The sequence below is a fragment of the Schistocerca nitens genome, chromosome 3 (genome assembly GCF_023898315.1).
Source record: "Schistocerca nitens isolate TAMUIC-IGC-003100 chromosome 3, iqSchNite1.1, whole genome shotgun sequence".
NCBI classification, from domain to species: domain Eukaryota; kingdom Metazoa; phylum Arthropoda; class Insecta; order Orthoptera; family Acrididae; genus Schistocerca; species Schistocerca nitens.
The window spans coordinates 832,340,045-832,360,684 of record NC_064616.1 but is presented as its reverse complement, the minus strand read 5'-3'; the positions used below and the strand labels follow the sequence as shown (position 1 = coordinate 832,360,684).

General features: G+C 37.6%; 1 protein-coding gene across 3 annotated transcripts in view; it reads right to left on the bottom strand.

Moving 5' to 3' along the window:
* The window catches only part of LOC126248857 (exocyst complex component 1), a 296,832-nt gene that overhangs the window by 30,488 nt on the left and 245,704 nt on the right, over positions 1–20,640 (bottom strand). For all 3 annotated transcript variants that reach the window (XM_049950289.1, XM_049950290.1, XM_049950288.1), the window contains 2 exons: positions 16,152–16,354; positions 10,494–10,704 (listed from right to left, as the gene is read on the bottom strand). In XM_049950289.1, the coding sequence (XP_049806246.1) occupies positions 10,494–10,704; positions 16,152–16,354 (414 nt within the window). The remainder of the gene's footprint in view (positions 1–10,493; positions 10,705–16,151; positions 16,355–20,640) is intronic.

Sequence of the window (20,640 nt, the reverse complement as noted above, 5' to 3'; positions counted from 1 at the left end):
TTTTATGCAACATAGCAAAAACTGTCGATAACATTTTCAGATGAGGATGAAAGCTGATCTTTTTTTAGTTGTGAGGCCATCAGCTCCCACTCATTGATTTGAATTCTGTATTGTTTCTGGCATGGTGTGATTGACCCACATATTATCAACGATAACAAATCAATGCACAAAATTAGTTGGACTTGTCCAAACATCACAGAGAAATTAATTTTCTCATTTACATTTGGGCACCACTGAAAAAAATGTGGAGAATCACATTACATAAAACTTTTCATAGGGGACTCCTAACACAAAATGTACCATACTCTTTCTTCCGACAATCTGTGGTGACAGCTATTTAATACATCTTTAATCACCAAATTTCCAATATGATATTGAGTACTTTTTTGATGTTTACATCTGTGACTGCAATTTTGGGGCACCTTAAGTCATCTTCAAGAAAAGTATGGCCATATTTGAATTTAACTGCCCACTTATCACCTGTTAAAGACAAAAGATTTTATGGTATGATATTCCAGTTTAGTCAATATAAACAAATATTGGGAGAACACAACTATTTAAAAAACAACATGCACAAAACTATTCCACAGATTGCATTAACACCAGACTTTATTTATTGTGCAGTGCATACCAACATGACGAAAATAAATTTTCATTAATACAAACATCATATCTGTGCCAGACAGAGATATTTTTGCATTTTCCTTGTGCATGACCTGTAAGCAGGGATAGGCAGTCTATAACACAAAAAAGTGGTTACATTTAAGCAAAACAAACTGATGATGAGCTGAAAAAAAGAAAAAAATATTGACTCATTAAACATCAAAATAAGGACAGAAGTGAAGATAGAATTCTGCTGCAAGGGGAAAAAGTTGACAGTAAAGAGCAGAAACAAAGATATCATTAACAGCTTGGCGGGATAGAATTAAATTTTATTGAAAATCATTACAAAAAGATGAAGATTAGAAGACTAAGACATCTCGGACTTGTTAAGCTGGTGGAAAAATTATAGACTAGAAAAATCGTGTGGGAATGCAGACACACATTGATTATCATAAGACAGGAAGGTGGGGAGGACAGCCTCAAAGCAGTTGAACAGATGGCTTTCATGGATCCATTACACAGCAATCTAATGGGACTGTGCTGACATTTGTTTCATTAGAACATTGTGGGGTTGAAAAACCTTCTTGTATACTTAGAAAATATGGAAAATTCTGAAGTGATAGATGTTCTCTGTCTCGCGAAACACCACATAACCACAGAGATGGAGAAGTTAAATACCAGGGGTTATACACTAGCATATTTTCATTAAGAGCTAACATGGAAAAAGAAGGTGTTGCAACATATGTAAAAGTTAGACACAATGTCAAAAATATTGAAACAAATATAGTTTTTTGATGCTCAGAACTCGGAAGCATGTGTTTGTGAGGTGTTACTGTAGAATACTACTCTGATAATTTTAACAATCTACAGATTCCCTCTAGGAAACTTTCAGCTATTTATGAGAAATCTAGAAGCATTATCAAGTTAACTGTAAGACAGGAAGAAACAGTTACACATTTTTGGAGATTTTGATGCAGATTTCTGAAAAGATATAGACAGGAAAAATGAACTAGAATCATTATTTGGATGTTTAAATCTTATTTCAAAAGTTAGTTTTCCATCTCATGTGCAGCATGATAGTTGGATACTGGCTGATAACATTTTTATTGACAGCACTCAGGTTGAAACAATTAATGTGTACTCATTTGTTAATGGGCTATCTGATCATGTTGCACAATTAATGGAAATAAACAATATAGCACATTACAGTCCTGAGGCAGGTTCACGTAAAGTAGTAAGGCTTATTAATGAGAACAGGATACACTGTTTTAAGAATAAGTTAAAAGAGTTGATATGGGATAAGATACATGTAGTAAAAGATGCTAATGCCACGTTCAATTCACTCTGTAGTAAATTTATATCAACATGTGAAAGTTGCTTTCTTAAAAAGTTATCCAGGAGATTGATTTAAAAAAACAAGTATACCTTGGATAACTAAGGGAATTAAAATCTCATCTAAGAGGAAGAGAGAAATTTATATACAGACCAGAATAAGTTGAGATCTGATAGTACTTGCATACTACAAAAAAATACAGTAATATTTTAAAGAAAGTCATAAAAATCTCAATAAGTATGTACATCCTGACAGAAATTGATAATGCTGAAAATAATATTAAAACTATATTGCATGTTGTGAAATGGGAGACAGGACAGCCAGTTAGTGTGCAACTTATCATAGCAATTACACTAATGACAACATTGTGACTGATAATTCACTAGTTGTGAGTACTTTTAACAATAGTTTTTAAATTTGCCTTAAAAAGTGGGATTAAGTGGTTCAGATGAAGACGCAAGAGAATATATTAAAAATGCAACTTCACAAAACTAAGCAACTGAAAGTAACACCAACATCTTTTATTGATATTAACAGAATTATAAAAATTCAAAAGAAAACAAAAGCTCATGTGGTGTTGATGTAATTTCAAACAGAATTCTGAAAAGTTTTTCCACCTTAATAAGCAGTGTCCTGAATGATACATGTATTGCACTGCTGGCACAGTGATTTTTCCAGACAGGTTCAAGTATGCATTGTCAAACCTCTTAATAAGAAAGGTACCAAAACAGACTTAATTATCATCCAGTTTCCTCACTGACAAGTTTCCAGTATATCTGAACGATTAATGTACTTGAGAGTATTCTCACATTTAAGTAGAAACAATTTACTCAGCCTATCCTCTTAACAAAAATTTAGGCTAGAGTTTTCACAAAGATGTTGAAGAATTTTAGTATGTATGTTGTCTGGCAATGCGAATGTATCTCTCCATTGTTTTAAAGGATTTTTAGTCCTCAGGCTGTAAAGAAGGCATTGTAAGTTTCTAGTTTTTTGGACTAAAAGGCAGATTATTACATTCCATTAAGAGGTGGTGTAGTGTGAAATTCAGATGGGATTTATCAGATATAGAATTTTCTGAGTAGTATATTACTACAAGTTCAACATGTCAAGGAATTGGTGTTAATTTCTCCTGTGTCACATATTCCTTGGTTTCTGTTAAGGTATTAATGACCTCTGCTAAGGTATTAATGACCACTGTTAAGGTATTAATGACCACTGTTAAGGTATTAATGACCACTAATACTCTGTAATTTGGCCCATACTTGGGAAGGTGAGGTATGTACTTTCACAGAAGAAACATTTGGATCCCAACATTTTCTCTTTCATTGTTTACTAGGTGACACTTTTGTCCATAATATTTTGAATAAAATTAAATTTTTGATAAAGAAGTGGTGCCTATGTCACTGTAGTGCTCTTTGTCAATATGGTATCAGTAATCTCTTTGGACCAGCAATCTCTTTGGACCATCGTGGACAGGCTTCTTTGTAGGAGTGCCAGAAAAGAAACAGATTTTAGTGTCCACAGCTTGGATGATTGTTTCTGATGTGACTTGCACTACTTTGTCAATTTTCTTCACTGTATTTATTGTGATCTGCATTTAAGCAGTGAAGGTTTACCATTTCTCTCTTTGTAGTGATGAATATGGTAAAACCTCATTGTTGTACATTTGGGACTGGTGCACTAATTGAGCAGTGGTCACTATTGCAAAGGCCATCATAAACACTCCACTGGATCAGAGGTACAAAGTTTGGACTGCACACTGTCAGGTCTATTGCAGAATAGGAGCCGTAGGTAGCAATGATGTGTTGGGCTTTCTGAACTGATGAGGCAAAGGCCAAGACTGAGATTAATCTCTCTATTAGTTCCCCTCTACTAATCATCATCTCATTGCCCCATGTGTCACTAAAAGCATTAAAATCTCCTAATAAAACGAAAGCTGATACCTTAAGAGCTATGTGAACTACTTCATCTTCAATAATGTGAAACAAATCTCTTCTAGTGCCAGCTCTTTGCTTTCCATATTTTAAGAGACAGTGGGATGGAACAAAACAAGAAAAAATATCTGGTAAACGTGGGCTCTAAAAAGCATACCTGATTGGCTATGAGCAATTTTCCATCTTTGCTATTGTGAAACACATCTCTTCCACTGAACAAGTGCTCATAGCTCTTGTTCTGCACCATGCTAGTTCCTCTTCAAATATGGAAAGCAAAGTGTTTGCAGTAAAAGAGAGATTTGACTGTCTCAAAGATAAAGTAGTGCTCATAGCTCCTAAAGTATGCATTTTAGACGCCATGTTTACTAGGCTTTTATTTGGCTTCGAATGATCATTCCTGTCATGTACTTAGACACACAGTACAGAGTATGACTGAGTACATGAACACCTTATAACAAATTCCCTGAGGATCCAAAGTGCAGATATACACTTAAGGACAAACAAATTACAACAAGTGTTTCTCATAGCTACCATTCATGTGAAAGCAGGGTTAAGCATGTTTCCTCATCAGTGCATATACACATTAAAAAATCCCAAACATGTTCTGAAGGCACTAACAATCACCGACAATGTACTCCCAGAGTTCATTGGCACTAATGACAGGCCTGGAATGCTCTAACACTTTTAAATATCCCTGCACAAAGGAATCCATTGACTTCAAGTCAGGAAATGTTTTAAAATAAATCTAGCCTTAGGCATAAACAGTGTTGTAACACTGGCACTGGATGAGTAAGGGGTTACTCCAAAGAACAGGCAAGGAAAAGAAATATGGAAAACACTGACAAGAAGAAGGGACAGGATGACAGGACATCTGTTAAGACATCAGGAAATAGCTTCCCTGGTACCAGAGGGAGCTGTAGAGGGTAAAAACTGTATAGGAAGACAGAGACTGAGATACATCCAGCAGATAATTGAGGATGTAACTTGCAAGAGCTACTCTGAGATAAAAAGGTTGGCACAGGAGAGGAATTTGTGGTGGAGTACATCAAACCAGCCAGAAGACTGATGACTGTTGAAGGACATACACACACAGGATGTTTGACTAAATATATATATTCCTACAAGTGCACTGTTCAAAGGTATCCGTTCAATGAAGGTGTTTCATTTAATTACTGTGTTAACACCAGAGATGTTCACACAGTCTTTATTCTATTTTTTGCCTTATATGTGGTATTATCTAATAGTAGGAAGATGGTCTTTCAAAAATCATGGTTCTTATATAAACATTACAGGGTAATTTGTGAGCAGTTCTCACATTTCTTCCAGATGGCAACAGTAATCATTACAACTCCATTCTAAAAAATCACTAAAAGGGGTGGACGTGTGGTCGGTGAAGATGAAGGTGATATTTATTGATCTGTCAATTTGTGAAGTGTCATTGGCATTGTGTCCATATATCAACTATATTCTTCTTTCAGGGAGGATTCCAGCTCTGGCAGAACTGACTAATTTGTTCTTGGTTTTGTTACTTTCTTGTGTTTTCATTTTTTCCTTCCTTTTCACTTTTTGCTGTTTTCCTTCGTATAATTTTTCCAACTAAGATGATGATCCAACAGTTATACAGCCTGATTTCTTAGTCTCTTTTATCTACTGGGTAGTATTTGGCTGTGGATCTATTGCATTTGGGAGGAAGATATCATGGAGTATGTCTTTCTCTTTTGTGACACCGGAGGGATTTGAAGTGTCTTCTGCTGTATAAGCTAGGTGGCTCCTGTTGGTTCTGTAACAATGGCAATCAGTGGAGATGGATGTCTCTCTGTACAATAATTTTTCAATATGGTTGCATATTCATGGTTTACAGCAGATGGTAGAGACAATTTTGAAAACATTGGGTTGGTGAGGTGATAGCTGCAACTTTCACAAAATTTGCTGTCATGTCTACCGCATGCAGATATTCATAACTTTCTTCTTACCTCAGGATATGACAGATTGTTAATCATTGATTTTTTTAGATCTGTCATGAAGTTATCATTCACAATTTCTCAATTTTGATTCTGCTGTGCAATGGGATAGCATGTGTCCAAGCCAGAAACATGGGAAACACCTCGTGAGTGGTGTGAAGGAAGATTTAACATCAAATCTATCCACCATAAATTCAACTTTTTCTGGGAAGGCATTTCCTTCAAAGACTGAGATGAAAGCACCTGTATCTACTCACTTATCTTTTACATCTTTTTGTGTGTGCAAAACAAAATGTATGCCTCACTGTTCTAGATCAGATCCTAGCTGCTCATCTGTCTGGGATATAATAACTCTGTGAAAAATAAGATGTGCAAATTCTCATTGCTGTGACACCAAATAAACTGGGCATCATCCACATACTTATGAAGTAAGAATGTTTCAACAATGCTGTCTACAGTATTTGTTCCTGAAAATCCCCTGAAAAATGATAAGTGACAAAAGAGGACAAAGAAATTCCACAAGACCACATAATTAGTCTCTTCAAAAAACTGGTTTTTAAATAAAAAGTATGTAAAGTTTGCCATGTTAAAATAAATTGTTCAGTTTGTTGCCAAACTTAAACACAATTAGGTACAATGACTCAGTCAGCGAACACAGGGAGACTCCATCAAAACTCACTAAAATATCAGACTTATTAAGAAATAATCTGGGGGTGTTCTCATTACAAGGAGAAGAGGGCATTTATTTTTCTATTCACCATTTTAATTGGATCTTCACTGGATCTGCAGTAATTGAGATCATTTGAAGGTCTCTGCATCTTACTTAGTAGTGATACCAATTCAGTAAAACTGTGCCACTGCCTTTGTAAACAGGTAGGAGAACACACAGCTGATTCCTCTGCCAGTGAGGTAATAATCTTGGATAGACATGTTCTAATCAGAACCTGGCATCTTTCCCTCCACGTTTCATCTGCAAAATTCAAATCCCTCCCAAACATGACTGAAGTTGTGTCACCTGTAGATTTTTCAGTGAGATCAATCACCAACCATCAAGACGCAGTTTATTGGTGTACCTGACCACAAAAACATTCATATTTTAATGACTGAGAAGCAGTAACAATAAAATTCCAAATCAAGTGACATTGTTTAACCAATACTACGAAAATGCTGAAATGGTCTTAGCAATCTTCAGTTTTAATCTATTATAGTCCGATCCACGAATGATGGCGGTTCACACATGTCGAGGCACAGACAGGAATAGCATTGTTGATGATTCCAAGCAACAGTTCCGGTACATGCATGCACGTGCTTTCTGCTTGAAGGAAGCATGTATCCCGCGAATTATGTCTCTCACTTGTTTCTGCAGAATTTATCACTTACCGCCACTATCAGCGATGACAACTTGTAAAAAATCAAATAGAAATTCACTAAACAACTTGCTATGAGCACATTAAATGGTTGCATTAGCTACGGCAGTGAGAGCAGAGTGCTCAGAACACTACTGAATCCTCACTGGCTGTTGGAGTGTGCATGACGTAGGTGCGCACAACAAGCCCAAAACTCTACCATCATTGTCCATGGCTACAACTATAGTGCTAATTATTGACAACATATCAGTAGCATTACCTCTAGTTGACAGATCACACTGGTGTCCATAGGTTCTCCACAGCCTCTGTACCAGAGATTTATACTATAGAGTACAAGCAAGTCATGCTGCAATTTAGTGCCTTTACAATGATGGGAAGTCTAACCATAGAAATATCACCCGATTTGAATGATTCGGTTTACTTGCATTCTCATAAACTATTTAACGAGTGTGTAGATGCTTTTGTAGCAGGAGGAATGAGACAAAAGGGAGCTTAAATTTGAAAATCATAATTGTGTAGAAATGGACTTGTGTGTGCACTATCCAATTATCATGAAATTTCCTACCAAGCACTTCCTGAAAACAATACAAAACAGTGCATTGCCCCACCAAACAGAAAGAACATTTTTCAATGCTCAGCCAGAGGAACCCAGAAAAATGAACAATTCTGTCTTTAAGATAAAAACGATAGGAACATTTGTCTCCAGTTCATATGCATGTTAACTGTATGGTTTAAACACAACTCACAAATTGAAAGTACTGATAGCAATACACTTCCAGAATGAGATTTTCACTCTGCAGCGGAGTGTGCGCTGATATGAAACTTCCTGGCAGATTAAAACTGTGTGCCCGATCGAGACTCGAACTCGGGACCTTTGCCTTTCGCGGGCAAGTGCTCTGCCATCTGAGCTACCGAAGCAAGACTCACGCCCGGTACTCACAGCTTTACTTCTGCCAGTACCTCGTCTCCTACCTTCCAAACTTTACAGAAGCTCTCCTGCGAACCTTGCAGAACTAGCACTCCTGAAAGAAAGGATATTGCAGAGACATGGCTTAGCCACAGCCTGGGGGATGTTTCCAGAATGAGATTTTTGCTCTGCAGCGGAGTGTGCGCTGATATGAAACTTCATGGTAGATTAAAACAGTGTGCCCGACCGAGACTTCTGTAAAGTTTGGAAGGTAGGAGACGAGGTACTGGCAGAAGTAAAGCTGTGAGTACCGGGCGTGAGTCGTGCTTCGGTAGCTCAGATGGCAGAGCACTTACCCGCGAAAGGCAAAGGTCCCGCGTTCGAGCCTCGGTTGGGCACACAGTTTTAATCTGCCAGGAAATTTCATATCAGCGCACACTCCACTGGAGAGTGAAAATCTCATTCTGGAAACATCCCCCAGGCTGTGGCTAAACCATGTCTCTGCAATATCCTTTCTTTCAGGAGTGCTACACTCCTGGAAATGGAAAAAAGAACACATTGACACCGGTGTGTCAGACCCACCATACTTGCTCCGGACACTGCGAGAGGGCTGTACAAGCAATGATCACACGCACGGCACAGCGGACACACCAGGAACCGCGGTGTTGGCCGTCGAATGGCGCTAGCTACGCAGCATTTGTGCACCGCCGCCGTCAGTGTCAGCCAGTTTGCCGTGGCATACGGAGCTCCATCGCAGTCTTTAACACTGGTAGCATGCCGCGACAGCGTGGACGTGAACCGTATGTGCAGTTGACGGACTTTGAGCGAGGGCGTATAGTGGGCATGCGGGAGGCCGGGTGGACGTACCGCCGAATTGCTCAACACGTGGGGCGTGAGGTCTCCACAGTACATTGATGTTGTCGCCAGTGGTCGGCGGAAGGTGCACGTGCCCGTCGACCTGGGACCGGACCGCAGCGACGCACGGATGCACGCCAAGACCGTAGGATCCTACGCAGTGCCGTAGGGGACCGCACCGCCACTTCCCAGCAAATTAGGGACACTGTTGCTCCTGGGGTATCGGCGAGGACCATTCGCAACCGTCTCCATGAAGCTGGGCTACGGTCCCGCTCACCGTTAGGCCGTCTTCCGCTCACGCCCCAACATCGTGCAGCCCGCCTCCAGTGGTGTCGCGACAGGCGTGAATGGAGGGACGAATGGAGACGTGTCGTCTTCAGCGATGAGAGTCGCTTCTGCCTTGGTGCCAATGATGGTCGTATGCGTGTTTGGCACCGTGCAGGTGAGCGCCACAATCAGGACTGCATACGACCGAGGCACACAGGGCCAACACCCGGCATCATGGTGTGGGGAGCGATCTCCTACACTGGCCGTACACCACTGGTGATCGTCGAGGGGACACTGAATAGTGCACAGTACATCCAAACCGTCATCGAACCCATCGTTCTACCATTCCTAGACCGGCAAGGGAACTTGCTGTTCCAACAGGACAATGCACGTCCGCATGTATCCCGTGCCACCCAACGTGCTCTAGAAGGTGTAAGTCAACTACCCTGGCCAGCAAGATCTCCGGATCTGTCCCCCATTGAGCATGTTTGGGACTGGATGAAGCGTCGTCTCACGCGGTCTGCACGTCCAGCACGAACGCTGGTCCAACTGAGGCGCCAGGTGGAAATGGCATGGCAAGCCGTTCCACAGGACTACATCCAGCATCTCTAAGATCGTCTCCATGGGAGAATAGCAGCCTGCATTGCTGCGAAAGGTGGATATACACTGTACTAGTGCCGACATTGTGCATGCTCTGTTGCCTGTGTCTATGTGCCTGTGGTTCTGTCAGTGTGATCATGTGATGTATCTGACCCCAGGAATGTGTCAATAAAGTTTCCCCTTCCTGGGACAATGAATTCACGGTGTTCTTATTTCAATTTCCAGGAGTGTAGTTCTGCAAGGTTCGCAGGAGAGCTTCTGTAAAGTTTGGAAGGTGGGAGACGAGGTACTGGCAGAAGTAAAGCTGTGAGTACTGTGCGTGAGTCTTGCTTCGGTAGCTCAGATGGTAGAGCACTTGCCCGCGAAAGGCAATGGTCCCAAGTTCAGCTCTCGGTCGGGCACACAGTTTTAATCTGCCAGGAAGTTTCATAGCAACATACTTGTTCTAATCATAACAGTTGTACATTCTTGTGGTAGAGAAATATATATACAACAGATCCACTTAACTGCCACATTAACCGTTGATGATTATGTGTTACATAATGTTTTCATTATACTTTGTGCTCAAGATTTTGTACCTTCAGCATTATTGTATAAATAGTAAATCTAAGCTAAAATGCACAAAAGATCACAAATACAAATAAACTGATAGTACTAAATCATTACCTCAAAGTTATCTATATATGGCAAAATCCCACATTTGCTTTTACGGTTCACACGTGCTTCCTCTATAGATTTCAACTGCGCCATCATAAAACGATCAAAGCTTCTTTTCACTTGAACCAAAGCTGATGCAAAAGTCATACTAAGAAAGGATCCAGTGTCTTGGGCTGACATTACATGCTGACTTAGACGTACCAATACATACATACAGTAGCTGAAACGAAATTACAATTGCTCATGAACTAGAAACTTATTAGACATACAAGTAACTTGCAAGAAATATAACACAGAAAAATCTTCATATTTTATTTTCCCTAGCTATTTCATAGACAACCACACAGTTTGTGTTCATGTTTGTTGTTGTTGTTGTTCTTCTTCTTCTTCTTCTTCTTCTTCTACAAAAGTAAAACAAATAAAAACACACGTTACATACGAGGATAAATTTTTTTCCTAATGATTTTTGACATTATAATCAATCCTGCTACCTAGTTTTGACTTAAATATGTCTCTTCCACATTGCTTATGTTGTTTTACACATATTTAACAGAATATAGAACATCAATACACTGTGGAAAATTTGATTACTACAAAGCAATTATAAATACGAATTAGTCAAGTATATGAAAGCATCCACTAATGAGTTTGAAGTTGGATCTCACCTTCTGCCATTTTGTTTGTGTGTCACAGAAATGTTTCCCAGTCTGTAATCAGTCCGAGTGCTAGTTATTACAACAAACTAAAAAAATGTTGGTTTTTTTTTAATGCTCTCTTCCTACATTTAAAGTTTGATGTCATAATGGATCAAGTTGGTTTGAAGTGATGCAGAAACAAACAGTGAAAGAATTAATATTAATGATGGATTTCATTTTAGAACATTTGGTTACTGATACAGTTTCTGAAATTCAATTAAAATGAAAAACAAATCTCTGCGAGTGTAAAAGGAGAAAATAAAATGTGGTCACAATTTTCTCTCACAACCTTAATTACCATTACTGGTTGATGTGTACCTGGAAAATCTTTCATTGAATTTGCAGTGGTTAAGAGGAATGGTTAGCTGTTATTGTGCATGACCATAGTATATGGCAGTTACAGAAATTCTTTGCTTACACTGCTTAACATCACTGTTATCTATGCCCTCATAAAATACTGACATGCCAAAAGCTAGGCAATGTCACATTTGCTGTCTCAAAAATTTGTACACACAATCACACTCAAGTGAACTAAACCAAAGACAGTTAACACACTCTATGTCATATGACGAACTATTAAAATACAACTTCCAGGCTTGAAAATACATGAAACACCAGGCCAGGAAATGGTGTTTAGCCAATCACTTCCATAGTAATTCAATGAGTGAACTACCCTCCGCACACACAAAATCTCCTGCCTGACAGTTTAGGTAGGTCATCCACAACACAGGATCTTAAGACACAGGCCACATTCATCTCATCTTTAGCAATGATACGAAATACACTAAGTTAAAAAGTAGCATACTGTAATTGGTATGCCACAAGAATCACAAAATGTTTAAGTCTTTATGTCTAAGACTGAAGCTATGTATCAGAGGGCTATGGCCTATTCGAAGACATGTTAAGCAGACTTCATCACTTTTAATTGTTCAGAAGTAGCAGCATCACAGTCTTACATTCCCTTTTATTGACCACAACTTGTTATCCAACACATGCGATATTATGAAGCTTTATTATTTGCACTATCCATGTCAATCTTCTGAACTACTTCAAGGAAGTGATTTATAAATATTTTGATTTCCTGACAGCTATTATTTAATATTTGGCTGTTTTTGTTAATAATAAATTCTGCCGGCCGGGATGGCCTAGCGGTTGTAGGCGCTACAGTCTGGCACTGCGCGACCGCTACGGTCACAGGTTCGAATCCTTCCTCGGGTATGGATGTGTGTGATGTCCTTAGGTTAGTTATGTTTAAGTAGTTCTAAGTTCTATGGGACTGATGACCTCAGAAGTTAAGTCCCACAGAGCTCAGAGCCATTTGAACCAATAAATTCTGCACATTCCACATGCCTGATTTCATAGTTTATCTTTTGATTATTACCCGTATACATTTAACTTCATTATGGGAATTATTGGGGGATAATGCTTGGTGCTACAGTAGCATTCAATAAGCCACATGTGCATCCCGGGTCATGCCAAAATGAGTACTGGGTTTAGCAAAACCAAGTTTCCTGAGCTGGGGACTGGTGAGTATTAACAGGACCAGTATAATACGAAGTCAAAAAATGGTGTAAACTGATCAAGCATCTGAAGATGCCCCCAGGGCTTGAAATGTATCATGTGCTGAAATAAAATCACGATTTTTGACTGAAGGCAGTTTGTTTTTTTATTTTACATAACTCCTGTAGCCACAGAAGTAACACCAACAGCAAATGATAAAAATAATATTTTACATTTTTTGTTACCGTCATTTCTTCTGTGCATCTCTGAAGGACATGATTATCACACTTCAATCAGCAATAGAATAGTCATTTCCATAATGACATTGCAGAACATGCCTAATTCACTCTTAATTGTATTACCTACAACTATGATTGTAAATTTCAGTCCTATCCAAAGGTCTCAAGATTAATCATTCTCTCTCTCTCTCTCTCTCTCTCCTCTCTCTCTCTCTCTCTCTCTCTCTCTCTCTCTCTCCCCTCTTCTTCTCCTCCTCCTCCTCCTCCTCTTTTTGCCACCAATCACTCCATCCAAAATCCAACACTGAACCAACCGTGACTGCGGGAGCCACAAGGTGGGATAATCTCTGGCGATGTGGGAAGAACTAATTTGAGACCGAAGTTGGAAAGGACTTGAGTAGGTCATCAGAAAGTCTCATAGGCGAGATGTTCATGTGGATAACATGAGACAGACAAGATAACGACAAGCAAACAGATTCTAAAGCAAGACCAAGCAAGAAACCAATACCACGCGATACTGTAATGAGAAGATCGACAGGTATGATGGCAACTATACACAACACAGGTGAATACCACACTGATTAATTGCTGGCTGTGCAACTGTATTTATCTCGGCCATGATGAGACATACCAGCTGAAGCATTCATGTGAGCAATTACCGTTAGTGCTATGTGGGCAACTGCAGTGCTTCACAGGTACTGAAACTGCCTATCGACCATCTAAGTCCATTTTTTCCAGTGGGCATTCAAATTTGTTGGGCTGAAATACCAGAGCAAACATTCCACACTCCAACCCAAACATACCATGGTTATCTACATCATACAGTGCTCGGAAGTGATGTAAATACACTGAACTGCTTCCTGCCTGTTTTTGACCAGTACAGTGTACGTTACTGGCATGTGTAGAAACCCTGAATCCAGTTTCGACATATTTATTTCCATCTATTAGATACAGGTAATGCTATGAGTAATTTATTTATCTTTTTCATGCCATGTTCTCATATGAGATGATGCATTTTTATCCTTTATACAGATGTTGTATGTGACATTAGCCACATGGGCTCACTTACTTATTTTCCTAATATTGGCAACTGTGTCTACAGTGTGTAAGTAATTTTTGTCAATTATCCGTCTTGATTATTTTATGGAAGTACTGTGAAACACACATGCTTTTTGCTTGTGGAAATCTAACTTTGGTGATTACCAACTGCAGTTCAACCACTTGAAAATGACTGAAAATTCAAAACTGCAACTGTGGAAATTGTAATAAATAGTACAGTCAATGGCAAATGTCACGTCGTTACTTGCGACATGAGTGCACCCAATTCTTTGAACCTGTAACACAACACACTGTACATACCATCTGAAAGTAACTTAGTAGACATTTAAAAACCTCACTGACTGCCCCTTAAGGATTATTAAAACTGACTACACAAAGAACCAACTCTCTTGAACCAGAGCTGCACTGCCAATATTACTTGAAGATAAATGCATAAAATACATAAAAATGTGTGCTCAAATTTGTTCAAGATTCATATTAAAATTTTAAGAAATCTTATGAATCCCATAAAAATTGCAGGGTCTCCCATCTTCAAAATATGAAAAATTAATTAATTATCAACAAAACTAATTTGAACTACAAATGGATATTAAAAAAAATACATAATTTTTTTTCAATACATCAATTTTACGACATCTGAACATCAATTAGACATGCCACAAACTAAAAGAAAACAAATATCTTCATAATGCCCAAAAGCTTTTATTAGAAATTAAAAAGACAGTTATACCAAAAATAGTTTTTCAAAACTCCCACTATATTTTTTCTATGCTATTCAAAACAATATTTTACTTGATTTCATCTTTCAATCAATTTTGTCATTGATCCAAAACTTACACCACTTGTGAAAACAATCTGTCAAATTTTTAAAGGTGATTTTATTTTATGATATCTCCTAATTGCCAATGGATTTGAAAGTTCATAAGGAATACTATATTCAGAATTATTCCTCCTATTTTGAAGAATTATTCTATGATAGTCCATCCATAATGGAAAGATCTCTTAATTTTTATCAGACTTTTCAGAGTCGGATTCAATATCTTCATTTTGATGCAAATCAATCTTCATGGAATCTCTAATTTTTGCTACACCATTCACACAGCTATTGCACTGTTGAAGTGCATTCTTTTGAAATGGGAGGGGGGTCTAAAATGCTTGCAATGGCAAGAACGGTTACAAATTCTATTGAACCCATTTCTTCTGGTTATTTCATTAAGAACCTCTTTTGGCCCATTTTCTTCAATGGCAGCTGAAGTAATTTTCGAAAGCATGCATTGATGTGCAATATTTGTTACCAGAAATTTCTTTTGTATCCACATCGAAAGGTTGTAGTACTTGGATCTCTGATGACAAATGGGTATTTGTGATCCACTGAGCATTAAAGTGGCACTGGTGTGACCAAAAATAATATCGTTTATAACACTGTAAATCTTTGCACCACATACAAAATATTGTTCCAGTGAGTGGGCACTCTGTATTCGTTTTGTTTCAGCAGTGGAAACTTTGTGCAATTCATCACTTGCAGTGCAACTCTGTTTAACTCAAGTTAATATTCGTTTTATTTTAGAAATAATGTTTGGCGCTAAGTGCATGCCATTACACCCTCAGCAATCAAATTCAAGTCACATGCAAAACATGGAATGTGTCTGATTTGTCTGAACACTAATTCTGCTGCTTTAAGCACACTGGCTGCACTGTCAGTAACAACAGTCACCACATTCTCTTTGGCTATAAATTAATCAGCTGAAGTGATGATTAAGTTCCACTTCATGAAATGAATTAATGTCTGTGAGATGTGTTGTGCCCTCTTAAGTGATGAAATGATTTAAGGTAATAAAACAAATAAGAATGTACGTTTGCACAGTTGATGCTTCAGATAAAAATACATTGATGCATTGTATACATCAACGTGCAAATAACAGATTGGTTAATATGATGCAACGGTACTATACACTTAGTGTTTTCAATACATCAATGTATATCACCCATTCATGCTTTTTTGAACCAGTGCCGGATTCCTGTATTTACTTTGGAGTCCATTTAACAATCAGCTGGATCAAAAAATAGACACACACACACACACACACACACACACACACACACAGTCACGTTTATCATTGCACATCAATATATGAAAACAACAAAATTTCTTGGTAATAGAGTTCTATACTCACAAGCTGTCAATTTTTTCATAATATGAGATGAAGTTCATAAGTTCTGGTTCAAGACAGTTAAACAGGTCTCCCATCATACGTCGAACTTCTTCATTTATTTGTTTTTCCATCTTTTTCAGGGGCAAAGCGCCAGGGACCTGAGGAGAACTATCCATGTCATTTTTAGTATCCAGTCCAAGACCATCCAAAGTTGTCTGGGTGTTCTGGAGAGAAAAAAAGAAAACTTCAAGGTAAATTTTCCTTCAGTCTGTAAAACACACACACACACACACACACACACACACAGAGAGAGAGAGAGAGAGAGAGAGAGAGAGAGAGAGAGAGAGAGAGAGAAGGTGGTCATGCCCCCATAAGAGGCTGTGCAAAAGATACAACAGAGTTCATATATGAAATGAGTACTTTCACAGGCAGTCCTACATCTGATAGGGTGGGATATGCCTGTGACGAGGCGAGAACAGGATATGCTGGATGAGTGCATAAGACAGGTCTTGCACCTGTGTCTTCCACAGGGGTATGGCCAATGCAGCATGACAAGGCATTGAGTTTCCTTCTGCCTATACACCAAAAAAGTCGTATGGAGACATGTACTGGTGGAAGTTTGTCTGATTATAGCTCACTCAGATTCACTTAAGATGGCTATTTATAGATGAAATCTGGATATAGAAGAAGAATAATAAAAAAAACAATGGAATTGTGACTGATTGCTGTGTTCCTATCCTTCCTTACGGTAACAACTGTGGCATAAGAACAGACTAGAATACTTCATATATTTGATTTTAAATCTTGTTTATGCACATGTTAAGCACTTAATAACCAAATTCTGTGGTGAATAATTACCTTTATTCTTTCTATTATTAGTATTCCATCCAGAACTTTCAGTATCACATAAACACAGAACAGACATCAGTACATTAATTATGGCTAATAATAACAAAGACAGTCATTAAGTATGTGCTTCAGAATGTTTCCTTTGCGAAGTCCCTAAATGAAACAAAAGACAAGAAGAAAGAGAACAAACTGAAAGTTATTCATTGATTATTGTTTTAACAGAGGCTGAAGAAATAAAATGCCATTCCAACTTATGTGTCCTAACAATATTTTTATTTCAGTGAACATAGCAAACGGTGTTAAACCGACCCTCACACCTACAAACTTGCCTTACACAAAAAATGTTAACAACTGAGTATTTGTGTTATGGACCAACTCACAGCTTCAACTAATCATTGGCTCATCTGATTTCTTATAAAATCCACTGAGCCCTACACAACTGTTGTGGGATTGCCACCAACAGGATAGTGGCTACAGCAGAATATTTCGCTTAACAGAAGCTCCATAATTGTAACTGACTTTGAATTATTTTATTAGCAGCACAGTACATTTGTGTGGATGTCCCATGGCATTCTTCCTATCTTCCACTCCCCCCCTCCCACATCTTTGTCTGCAATAAGGACTTTTTAATCATCATAAAAGTTTTGGAAGATTCCGTGTACTGAGTTTAGTTACCTGAGCATACTGAAAAAAGATTTACATCTACCTTCTGAGAAACTCTAAATCATGAAAGTAAAAGCATCAAGCATAGTACACTGAAACACAACTCAGGTTTACTAGTTTCAGTTTCCTCTGCACTGAAATAAACCTTAATATATATTACCCTCTTATATACCCTTAAAATAAGTGTTAATTTTACACTTTAAAACCTACTATAGGTTTTATAATGCATGCATTTACAAATGCGTACTGAATAGCAGGCATATTTGCAGGTTTTATAATGCATGCATTTACAAATGCGTACTGAATAACAGGCATATTTGCAGTAGAATGGCAATACCACCCGCATTCTACATCTGAATGGCTCTAAGCACTATGGGAGTTAACATCTGAGGTCATCAGTCCCCTACATTTGAATGGCCTTGGAAAAAATTAATAACACGAAATGTAGTTGAAACAAAGACATGCAATTGTTACATGCCAAAGGAGAAGAGAGAAAAAATACTGTATCATATTCTACCAAATCGTATGGTGACTTTGGTGAACAAACTAAATGTAAGAAGACTTTTTTGGTGGAAGTGCTTCATCAGTTAGACAAAGACCAGATTATGTCAACTGTGATTCCTGGATAAAAACCTGTCAATTATTATTGTAGGAGCAATAGTAAATGTGATGGAAGAGCTATTTTCGTAAAAGATTATTAAAAATTTACACCAGCAGAAAAGTATCGAAACTTGGAAAGATACAAAGACATTGAAGTATGTATTGTTGATGTAACAAATGTTAATAGCTTCAATGAAACACTCTATAGATCTCGGGACTGGAAGATATTAATTAAAAATTTTGAAAGGTTGCTTAATAATAAAAAAAGAAATGTGATAGAAAAAAAGTTGTTACCTGTGGAGACTTACATGTAGACTTTTACAAGATTCAAGTCATAGACAGGAGTTGTGAAAAATAGTCAGTAGTTTTGGCTCTGTATCGTCAACTCTCCAACTAGAATTACTGCCAAAGGTTAAACTGCTGTTGAGCAAATTTTTATAAGACTGTGACCCCACCTATGACTCCATTGTTTTTAAATGTGGGTTACAGTGATCATAAAATGCAGCTCCTGTCTACTGAACAAAACACCAACAGTAAATGAGGACAAAAACTAAAATAATAGAACAGGGAGAGTTCAGTGATGACAACATCACCGTGTTTAATTTTATGCTGTCAAAAGAAACGTGGGAGGATGTCTTCAATAAAACCGAAGTAAATAGTATATTCGACAGTTTCCACAATGTTTATCTGCATTATCTTCATACAGCATTTCTAAGCAAAAAGATGAGGATTAACATGATTACTTCCAGTAGAAAGAAAAAATTCTCCACTCTTTCATCAAACACAGAAACACTACTCCATAAATTAAAAATTATGTGAAAAATGTAACCAAATATTCAACAAAGTTATAGCCAAATGATGAAATAATGATAACTACATTTCAAGTGCAAAAAATAAAATTAAAGCTGTCTGAAAGGTTATTAGAGCACCAATGCACAGAACAGTCATCATCAAAGAATATCTCTCTGCAGATTGAAAACAACAGATTATCAGATTCAAAAGAGGTAGCTGATAAGTTTAATATGTATTTTACTAATATAGCAAAACATTTACACAAAAATCAGTATGAAGACAGAACTATGTGTCTACCAAATTATTTAAATGCTAGTCTTAAGTCTATGTTCCTTCAAGAAGTCACAGAGACAGAGATGAAGCAAATAATAAGGTTATTCACAAACAAATATTCGTGTGGGCTGGATGAAGTGCCAGATTATGTATTTCAAAAGTCATCTGATTATGTAATAGAATCACTAATGCATGTAGTACAGACCCCAACTTAGTGTTTTCTCCAAAATATTTGAAAGTTTTCCGCACCAGGCTTCAAAGTTACATTGCAAAAAATGCATTACTTTCACCAAATCAGCATGGATTCAGCAAATCCAGATCTACATTAACAGCTAAGTATGAATATTTGGAAACTCTTTGTAAAGCACTGGATGATAAAGAACATGCTATTTTCCTAGATCTCCCAAAAGCATTTGACATAATTGACCATAACTTTCTTATTCACTAAGTAGCTCAAAAAGGTGCCAGAGGGACCCCCAAATAGTGGATAAGATCTTACATAGAAAACAAGTTGCAACTGGTGATTTTAAGGCATTATTAAAGAAAATATCATTACAACAACAACACATCTAACCAACAAATCACCAATAAAGTATGGAGCACCACATGGCTCTTTCCTAGGACCGATATTGTTCCTCCTCGGCATAGATGATTTAAATTACTTTATTAAAGTGAAAAAAACAAATCTTATTTGTTGATGATACCAGCATTTTAATAACAGCTGTTAACAAAACTTCTATGAAAGTAGCAATAGGGACTTCAATGTTCATTGTTACCAGCTGGTTTCAAAAAAAATACGATAACAATAAATAAAGAAAAAACTGTCTTTATGAATTTCCACTCTTCTCCAATTGTACAAAAATTTGATACAATACCATGTCTCGACAACACCTTACTGAAATCAGTTACTGAAATAAAAGTTCCAGGGACATGGGTACAAGAAAATTTAAAATGGAACTGTCATGTGAAAGAACTTGGAAAAAAGCTTTCAAAGGTTTGTTTATGCTCTTTGTGTGTTAAGCCAAAGTGCAAGCAGGCCTATAGTCATTCAGGCATATTATGTATACTTCTGTTCATTACTCCAGTATGGACTAATCTTCTGGGGACATTCATACACCAGCATAAAAATCTGTAGGATGGAGAAAAGAGCAGTCAGAGCTACCTGCAACCTAAAAAAACCGGAAACATGTAGACCACACTTCATACAAATGAAAATAATGACCCACCTATGCATTTACATATATGAGTGTATTCTGTTTGGAAATTAGTATCTTTTAAACAGCACTGGATATTTACAACAAAAGAAACATATCAATAGCCACAACACAAGAAA